We start from the raw sequence: 9,931 nt of genomic DNA, 5'->3' as shown, positions 1-9,931 counted from the left end.
CTGTTGTGCACGACGGAGTATTAGGGCCACACCGAAGGAAAAAAAATTGTAAGATTTTGAGAATGAGGTCGTAATATTATGAGGAAAAAAGTCCTAATATTATGAAAATAAAATTGTAATTTTACACTATGCGTTATTGTAGAGGGGAAATATCAGCTGCCTGTGTTGAAATGAGGAACATGGATCATCTTGAAAAGTTATACTTCAGTACAGGTTTCACAAATAACAAAATGCTTAATTTTTTGGCACATCAGCACCACACATATCATAAGGTGACTGATGTGTGTGGCATGGCACGACGCCTGAGACAAACAGCAGTTGACAAAAGCAGGCACAGGCTACCACTCACTGTCCTCTTTGGGATTCACTGACAAGATTTGAAAACTTTTCCATGACTTTTCAATGACCTTGAATGAAATTTCCATGACCTTTTACTACCTACAATTACACAAAATTGCACACTTTACTCCACAGGTTGGGGCCTAATTATTAAATTACAATTAAACAACCTTTTCTATCCATGTAATGTCAGTTTTCATATTCACTTCAAACATGTAAACAACAGTATTGCAAATGGGGGTCTGTAGCAGCTTTATGTAAACAGTGTAATATCAGTGCAGTAAGGATGAAACATTGTAGTATCAGTGCAGTAGTCAGTTTAGCAGTGTAGTAAACGCTGCAGTAAACAGTGAACAGTGTAGTAGGCAGTAACCAGTGCACTTAAACAGTAGACAGTGCAAGAGGCAGGTAGACCAATGTGGGATGTTTAGATGTGCAAGTTCAGAAGCCTGATGGCCTGGTGGTAAAAGCTGTCCTTAAGTCAGGTGGTACATGCAGCCATCCTCCTGTATTGTCTGCCAGACAGTAATGAGACGACCAGTCTGCATTCTGGGTGGCTGTGGTCCTTAATAATGATGCTGTGTGCCTTCCGCAGGTACCGCTGGTGGAAGATATCCTGAATGGCAGGGAGTCTGTTGCCAGTGATGTGCTATGCTGCCTGCGCCACTCTCTGTAGTGATTTGCGGCTGTGGGCAGAGCAGTCCCCATACCAGAACGTGATGCAGCCCATCAGCATGCTCTCGATGGTGCACCTATAGAGGCTCGTTAGGATGCTGCCGTTCATGCCAAACTTCCTCAGTCTTCCCAGGAAGTAGAGCACGGTGTCACTATGTAGTGACTAGGAGAGATCCTCGCTGATGTGTACACCGAGGATCTTGAAGCTGCTGACTCTCTCAATCTCAGCATCACCAATGTGGATGGGCAGGTGTCCGCCCCCCCTTGCTGTCTCCTTTAGTCTACGATCATCTCTTTAGTTTCGCTGACTTTGACAGAGAGGCTGTTGTCCTGGCACCAGCTGGTTAGTGCCTTCACCTCCTCTCTGTAAGCCGTCTCATCGTTGTCTGTGATGAGGCCCAGCATGGTTGTGTCATCAGCAAACCTAACGATGACTTTTGAGCTGTGCTTGGCAGCACAGTCGTAGTTGAACAGGGAGTACAGTACAGGGCTCTCAACCTCAGCATTCAACCTTGGCTCTCAACCTTGGGGTTGACTCTTTTGAAGGACAGTCTCCCATCGGCCATTTCTAGGGTCAACCTGGCAGCCTTCCCATCCACATGTGGACACATGGCGGGTGCTGTGTTGTCCGCATCAAACCAAGTGTAAAAGGTGTGCTCTTCTGGGAGCAATGCTGTTTTTCCCCTTATAGTCCGCGATGCAGCAAAATCCACTCCACATGCTCCTTGGGTCAGAGCTGTAGTAGTTGGACTCCACTTTGTTCCTGTAGTTCTTCTTGGCATCCCTGATGGACCTCCGGAGGTCATATCTGGCTGCTTTGTAGAGGCCAGGGTCCCCTGAGATGTAGGCAGTGGTAGAAGGGTCTAACTTTGATGGTCAGCAGCTCTAGTACCGGAGAGCAGTGTGTTAAACACAGAAATCCGTGGCCCACGAAGAGTTAATTACAAGGCCAAACGCCTCCACTCAACCTGCCTGAGTCTTTCGCTCGGTCAAGCTGGTAAACAAAAAAACTCACCAGAGTGATGGCACCGTTGAGCATGTTTGGCTCCAGGAATGTCTCAGTGATTGCCAGAACACAGCAGTTTAATTTTGTCACTTAATCATTCTTTTAAGAGTATCAAATTAAAAGATTCCCGCTTATATTTTATATTTTTTTACCAAATTAAATCATTACATAACCTTGCATGTGTATTTAATTGCACTTAACATAGCTAGTCTCCTGCTTACTGTGACTTGCACATGAGCTGAGCCACATACCAAGACAATCTGGCTGTTTCTCAGGATGTCATCTACTGCCAAACAGATGTTGTGGAGGATGCAGCAGGCTCCAGTAACTTAAGGGGCAAACAGAGGCTGGATCTCTAGTGCCCACAGGAAGATGAAGCGCCACAGTGTTTTAAAGACACCAAGGGTCCGTTTGATGATGCTCCTGGCCTTTGCATGATGCCTGTTGTACCTTTCTTCGACTTGACCTGTACATAAACAGTAGGTTGAAAATATTTGTTTCACAGTAACCGGCGTAACAGTTTCCTGTGTGTGACTGTATGTGCAATGAGAAGGGGATAATCTTATTTGCTACAGGCTGCTGGTATAGGGTCATTATAGAGACGGAGTGCTGCAGGAATTGGTATCCCCCATCTCCTCAGAGAGAGAAACCCATTGGTGCATAAAGGGTCTGCTTGAACATTGGTGATCTACGAAGGACAAGTGAATCATTCACAGACCCCACATTGCCAATGTACACGCCTAGAAATGCCCCCTTGGCGTCACAGATACTCTGCAATAGTACAGAGGGGAAAAATTTTCTATTGATTTATGATTTTTTTTCTGTGGCTCTGCAGGAGGAAGAATCCCGATATGGCATCCGGCAGCACAGCGGAATGCCTCATGGCCAGCAAGGTATACAAAGCCTGCCCCCGCCACCTCCAGCTCTTCTGCCTTTGAAAAATGAATGACTCTGTGGAGGATGTTCATCTTTTCCTCCACAACATTGTGGACGATCCTGCAGACTGTGGCAACTGGAACTCTAAGGATATCTGAAGTTGCCCTGTAGGAGGCTCCACAGGCAAGCCAGTAAATGGTGAACAGCACCTCAATTTCATCGCTCCATCCATGTGGCTTTTCTTGGGACAGCATCTGGAGCAACATGGTGATGCTGGTTTTCTGTCTCCTTTCCTGTCAGAAAAAAAAAAAAAAAAAACACTGAGCGCATTGATAAATTGTATATTCACTAAACCTCCGCAGCCTCTGCCATAAACGGAAAAAGATTTTTTTTTCTCTTGAATATCTCCCAAGATGATGTCTAATAGGTTATATCTGAGGCATAAAAAACCCTCCAGTTTTTTTCCCTCTCTTTTTGCCATGGCCTGAAGTGGCTGGGTCAAATTGCCCATCATCGTTATTGGCCTGTATTTCACTATCCTGACAGGCAGTTTTAATGACTTGGGTTAAGTCCAGCCAGATAGCCGGGCTCCACTTAGTCAGGCCCGTAATGGACCTAAATGCACTCATCCTTTTCCTCTGTCACACGGGCTGCATTCCATCATCTTTCATGGCCTCCAGGTGGGTTACACAGAGCCACTCTCAGGAGGAGACGGGGAGGAGAGTATGATGACAGGACAGAAAAAAGGGATGTTCGTTTTTGCTGTGTTTACACAGGAAATTTCCTCTCTTTAATTGGAGGTCTCAGACCTCTTAGGCTGGTTTCAGATCAACTTCAGAGGGAATCATGGCCAGGATTGGCACATTGTCGTTGCTCTGCGCAAATCTTCCTGCAGGACTTTGCTCCTGTTAAAAAAATGAACTTTTTAGGATTTTTATACATATGAACACATGTTAGTGATGTTTGTAATTTTGTATTTAATCTATTTATTGCTTATTTTTTATAAGAATTGTTAATTTACATGTTTTTCTTTTGTATTTATTTTACTGCACTTTAACCATGAATTTTAAGTTGACCAGAATTAATTTTTCCTCTTATGTTGTTTTAAATGTTGTTCAGTAGCTTGATTAAAAAGTTAGTGTAGTCTATTACTACTACAGGTTTACTGTATTAAACTAACTAAGGGCTCTTCGGTCAAACTACCAGTTAAATGATTAATTATATTAGTATGAAACCTCTCATCACTTCCTTCCATTCTTAGGTTGACTCAGAAAGGAAACAAGAAGTAAGCAGCAATAGGGAGATAGTGAAGGTAGATAGTGTGACACTAGATTTAAGTAACACTACACTGCACACAGGATGTGTATGTTACAGAACTGTTACAAGTCCATTGATTGATCAAGCAATATTTAATTCAATATAGTGACAAACCACTCTTTACCCATTTTTTTCCTATTGTTTCGATCATTCTATTAAAATAATGAACAAATCAACCCTGTGTTCAGAAAAATGTACCAAGTCTCCTCTCTCTCCTCCGCATCACACACACACACACACACACACACATATATATATATGTATGTGTGTGTGTGTGTGTGTGTGTGTGTGTGTGTGTGTGCCCGAAGTCCCAAGAACGGGAGTCCGTACTTGACGTACTCCGTACTGAGAAACGGCCTCTGAGTGATTAACTAGCTATACGTTTTAACATTAGCCTACTAATAGAATGCTAACTACCAATTAAGTTTAACCGCAACAAAGGATCACCTAGCCCACCAGTTGCATCCTTGTAGACGGCCAATAAGATGAAGCTCTCTCCGATCTCTGAAAATCCTGGCTTTCACACAGCATGCACCGGCAGTTCGCGCAAGTGCACACCTTTCCCACCAACAGTGAAAGCGTTCGGTTCTGGTTCACCATCCAAACATTGTAGTCTCTAACTTTCTGCAAGCTCCTTTTCCCCTGCGTGACTGATGCATGAGAGACGCGAAGACTCAACTTTTTTCCGTGTCAAAATAAAAGCTCCTCTTCATTTAGGATCTGGCAACACCTGTGTTGTGTTGTGCTGTGTCTTATCAATATTCACATTCATAGGAACAGCAAATGACAGTTTAATTACATTATTTCTGAAAAAAGAAACCTACAGTTGTGGATTAGGAGTATGAAATAATATTTTATTCAAAAATTAAACCCAACAAGCTACACCAAAATATCCCCAATTTATGACCTATCAGAAACTGAATGAGTTTAAAATTCCCATCCAGTGTAAAACTGTATGATCTCACTTTGAACTGTTGAAAACAACAGCTTGTACAACCATATATCAAGACATTGTTATAATAAGTCTCAAAAAACACCGTTAACTGACTGAAATTCAAAGAAATTCAGATTATGGCCTACAGATGTTTTACAAAGTCAAAGTTTTGAAAATGCAGATTCTGACAGATTTTTGAGCTAGAGTTCCTTATGTGTCGGACTGATTTGCTTAACACTTTTCTAATTTTACTCATCCTTATTCCATACATCACAGGACTGAGCAGAGGAGGGCAAATCACAAAGTAAACAGAGATTACAACGCGTAAAACATTAGGCATAGGTACTTTAACAAATCTACTTTGGAAGATTTCAAAGGAACATCCTAAAGAGAAATTCACTGCAACTGCAATTTACTGCAACTTCACAAGGCAAATGCAGTAACACTTCATTACTGAATGAATGTTATCGCTTGTTGGAGACAGTATGGTATAAAAAAAAGATTTCATACTTAATAATGCATAACAATTCAATTACTTCTATAAACTATCTTTTGCATTAAACCCATTAAGCATATTAAATATTGCACTATTATTCATATATGTTTATGTTCCTGCTTCCATTGCCACTCCTCAATCATTTGGTCAAATATTGGGTTACAAACTGAACTTGAATAAAAGTGAGATAGATCTCATTACACATCCTACTCTATAAAACAACCCATCATAACTTTATGTATGTCAGAATATAGATTAGACATAGAAGCTTTGCTCCGCTGTTATCTTAAACTCAGAGAAGATTGTGCTCAATCTGTCTTTAGCTGCTTGAGTCAATTCTGTCAACTAGATGTTCTGCCACAGTTCTCTCATCTGTTCAATGTGTACCAAATTTCCTCCTGTAGACTTTCCTCCTTTAAGTGGATGGCCTGATTCTACAGTTTGTCTCTAATGAGAATGTTCCAAGACAGCGTAAAATTACTTGTAGAGGATTAGGTCTCTTTGAGGGTTAGCTTAACCAGCTCTCAGAGTTTATTACTGAGAAATTATATTAGAATTTTAAAATACTGGATTCAGTATCAGTCTTTTGATATCACTTCTATGTGGCTGGCTATGGAAGCAAAATTCACCAAACATGTGTCACTGAAGGCTCCAGAACATTCTCCCATTCTCTCATGTACTTTACGCTATAATCCTCTTGACAGTTTCCTGAGACTAGGAAACTTTGAAAGGCTTAATTTCCTATATTTGCACGAGGCTCTACAATTTACATTCTGAGCCATAGACTCCATAAAGGCCCTGTCGGAGAAGGATTGCAGGGGGAAGTAATTTCAGACGAATTCCGGTTGGAGATTTTAAATTGTGTACATATATCTTCTATCTGTGCAAGACTCGCCCTTATCTGGCGTGAAGTTGTATAGTGTGCCCACTACACAAAGGCTAGATTGTATAAGGTTATGATAGTGTATCTCCGGCACATGGTGGATATCAGCAATCCCTAGCAAACATGTTTTGGCCGGGCTCATCTTCATATAATCACTGGAGATTTTTAATACCTTAACAGACAGGGGGATCTCCCCCTATTACCTTCCCTTCCCTGTCTAAATCCAAAAATGATATTATAGCTTTTGTCACCCTGTTGGTGAGATGATTGATTTTGACTAACTGAAAACTGACATTACCTCCCTCTCATATCTGCCGAGTAGGACTGTTCAAGCTTTACACTTGTACTGGAATCAGTAATGTTGGGTTCTTTTGACTGCTCTTTAGTAGCACCTAGTGGTGATTGCAAATAGCTTTACTGAAGAGGAAGTGATATAACAGACAATATTCAAGATAACAGGAAGTAGTGTCCAGGAGCTTCCCTTTTTTTCGTGGTTTCATGGAGTGAGCATCACAACATTGCAATCCTTTTAATCCTTTGCCTTAAGGTTCATAAATCGGCTTCATCTGCCAGTCATTTGCTATTTATAGTTATATTAACATGTTTATGTGACTATTTCTTGGGTACAGTATTTCTGATGATGGGACGTTTACTGTTAACTGCATGTAGATGTATTAGTGTTTGGTGTTCAAAGCTTTGATGCTTGTGTAAGGGATATGTACTGTTGTATCTTTATCCTTATTGACATACTTACCCTCAAACATCTGTTTACATTGGTTTATGTCAATAATCTTTCCTCTACTTATGTATGAGAGATGCTGATTAGTACTTACGAAGGTGTTCACCTGTATGTATTTTTGTTTTCTTTTTCTTAGTTTTAGAAATTATATTTTCCTACAATAAATCCTGCCAAATACAACAACCTGTCTGTTCCATAGAGGATGCAACATTGGAGAATATTATATTTAGCTAGCTGTATAGCTGAAAATACGTTGCCTGAAACAGGTTTTAGTGAGGACAGCATAACACTTTAACAAAGACTCAGAACTGTATAATTATTTTATATTATGATACAGTTGCATTAAATTAAGTAATATTCTTAGATAAGTCGTGTTATTATACTATTTATAGGATTTTATATGACATGGCATTTTATATATTTCTTAAATCAAAATATAAGTTCATTAAAATAGTTTTAAATGTAGGATAAAAAAACAAAAACAAAAAAACAAATCAGGAATGTATGACACATTTGACTGTGAAGTTACCACCACTCTTCTTCTTCTTCTTCTTCTTCTTATCAGAAATAGTAATTGTACTAAGCAATAATAAGGGTTACTTTTTCTGTGACACTAAAATGATAGAGAAAACTCCCTCTAGATATGTTTTGAATAAAATAATAAAATAATTAACTGAGCTGAAATAAGTGGATTTTAAATATTTAACTTTGTCACAAATTGGATGACAGACTGCATGGATGTGCTGTTGATCAACGTTTATTTAGCAGGGGGTAGGCCAAGAAATAAAAGCACAGGAACACAGAAAAGAACAAGACAGGATACCAGGCAGGATAAATACAGGCAGGAAAACAAGGCTTCAGGAATGCAAAAATCAGAATAACGATGAGATCACCCATAGTTAGGTCAGGTCACATGAGGCGAAGACTTCATAACAAAAAGAATTATTGATTGTTTCACTGGACCAAGGTAAACAAGGAAGTGTGTAAACCATGAAAACCTAACTCAAAATGGCCACAAGAGGGGAGAGTGAGAACCAGGGGTGTGAAAAACATGAATATTGATTATCTGATGATGTGCTAATGACACTTTTCCTTGAGTAGCTCAGTAATATCTTACTCAAAAGAATGTTCCTGAAAAGTGTAGTCACAGCTGTGCTAAGGCACCAATACCTAAGAAAATGCCAAGAGTGTTTAAGTGGATGAAAGACATTTAAAGAGGTTTTATTTCCCTAAATTTCAAATGGTTAGAACAGCCCTGAAATGAAGAGTCAACCAAGTATGGAACTATATATTGTCCTGTTTTACTGTATTATATTTATGAAGATGCACGTAAACAACACTTAAAAGAGCGCTTAGATATTATGTTAAAATAGAACAGAAAACAGACCACAACACAGGTGAAGCCATTGATTAGAAAGCAAGTAAAGCATCAGATAAATCAGAAGTTTACATGAGCTCTGCGGTTTCCAAAATGCTATGTGAGAGGATAAATTATTTTTCTGCATGCATTTCTAATTTTTGTCAGTCTTATCCCATATATCACAGGATTAAAGAGTGGTTGGCACATCAAAAAATAAAGTGACATAAATATGCGTAATGTAGCAGGCATTTCTATATTTCCAAATCTACTTTGGAGAACTTCAAAGAAACAACCCAAGGAGAAATTAAGAAGTGATGCTATGTGTGGAGTACAAGTGCTCATGGCCTTCCGCTTAGTTTCCCTGTTAGAATTCCAACAGATCTTCAAAATTTTCATGTATGAATACAAGATCAGTAACAATGGAATACCTAATGAAAAAACTGTGAAAAACAGACCATAAATGTTATTCACATCTGTATTTGAACAAGCGAGTCTAACTAATAAGTAGTTGTCACAATACACTTTCTCAATGACATTGTCACACAGCTGTAGTCGTGCACTCAAGAAGATGGTAAAACCATATTGTATAAAACAGAATAGCCAAGAAAGCAAAATGAACACAAATACTTTATGATGAGTTATTATTTTACTGTAATGGAAAGGATAACAGATAGAAACATATCTGTCATAGGACATAACAGCTAAATTGCAATATTCCAAAAGCGCATAAGTGTACAAACAAAAAATCTGTATAAAACAAAAAGTAAGGGAAACTTCACTGATATTAGAAATTACATGAACAAGAAGAGATGGGAACAAAGCTGTGCTTCCATACAATTCATTGAGAGACAAACTGCACAGGAAAATGTACATGGGCTCATGTAAGGTTTTTTCTATAGAGATTACACCAATAAGCAATGCATTTGAAAACAAGATTATTAAATACAGTAGAGTTAACCCAGAAAAATAAAAATATCTCATGGGTCCGACATCTGTATATCCTAATAATATTATAGACATGAATTGAGTTGCATTTCCCATGATTTTTGAAAATTATTCAGATGTAATAAAATCCAAAAAGAGTACTGTTGATTAAAACGTGCTGCTTAGGCAGTCATTCCCCTTGTACTAGCATGCTCCACAATTTGTGTTTGAGTTACCTTCCATATTGTAAAAAGTTAGCGTCCACTGTGGTGCTGAGTATTTGATATTATTCGAAATGTTCTGAACAACAAACTACACTGAAACCCATTAGTAAATCAATTCAAAGACAGTGGTCTAACCTGCTTTATATCCTTAGCTTGGT

The 9,931-nt window shown here is 39.1% G+C and overlaps 1 protein-coding gene across 1 annotated transcript; it reads right to left on the bottom strand.

Annotated features, from left to right (window-relative positions):
- Positions 1–1,647: 1,647 nt before the first annotated feature.
- On the bottom strand, positions 1,648–9,666 carry LOC115814935 (olfactory receptor 11A1-like). Its single transcript, XM_030777909.1, has 4 exons — positions 8,919–9,666; positions 5,386–5,531; positions 2,920–3,189; positions 1,648–1,881 (listed from the first exon to the last, which is right to left on the bottom strand). The coding sequence occupies exons 1-4, from the start codon at positions 9,664–9,666 to the stop codon at positions 1,648–1,650; spliced, it is 1,398 nt and encodes a 465-aa protein (XP_030633769.1).
- Positions 9,667–9,931: the final 265 nt, after the last annotated feature.

This window comes from Chanos chanos, chromosome 6, assembly GCF_902362185.1.
Source record: "Chanos chanos chromosome 6, fChaCha1.1, whole genome shotgun sequence".
NCBI lineage: Eukaryota > Metazoa > Chordata > Actinopteri > Gonorynchiformes > Chanidae > Chanos > Chanos chanos.
This window is presented reverse-complemented; position numbering and strand designations above follow the sequence as displayed.

What these genes read in the sequence shown, in the direction of transcription:
- LOC115814935 (XM_030777909.1), bottom strand. Translation starts at nt 9,666, where the DNA reads ATGGGAAATGCAACTCAATTCATGTCTATAATATTATTAGGATATACA. An exon ending in ACTTCTTAATTTCTCCTTGG is followed by an intron (nt 5,532 to 8,918) that starts GTTGTTTCTTTG and finishes ATTTCTCTTTAG; the next exon opens with GATGTTCCTTTGAAATCTTC. An exon ending in AGGTGGCGGGGGCAGGCTTT is followed by an intron (nt 1,882 to 2,919) that starts GTATACCTTGCT and finishes TGACCATCAAAG; the next exon opens with TTAGACCCTTCTACCACTGC.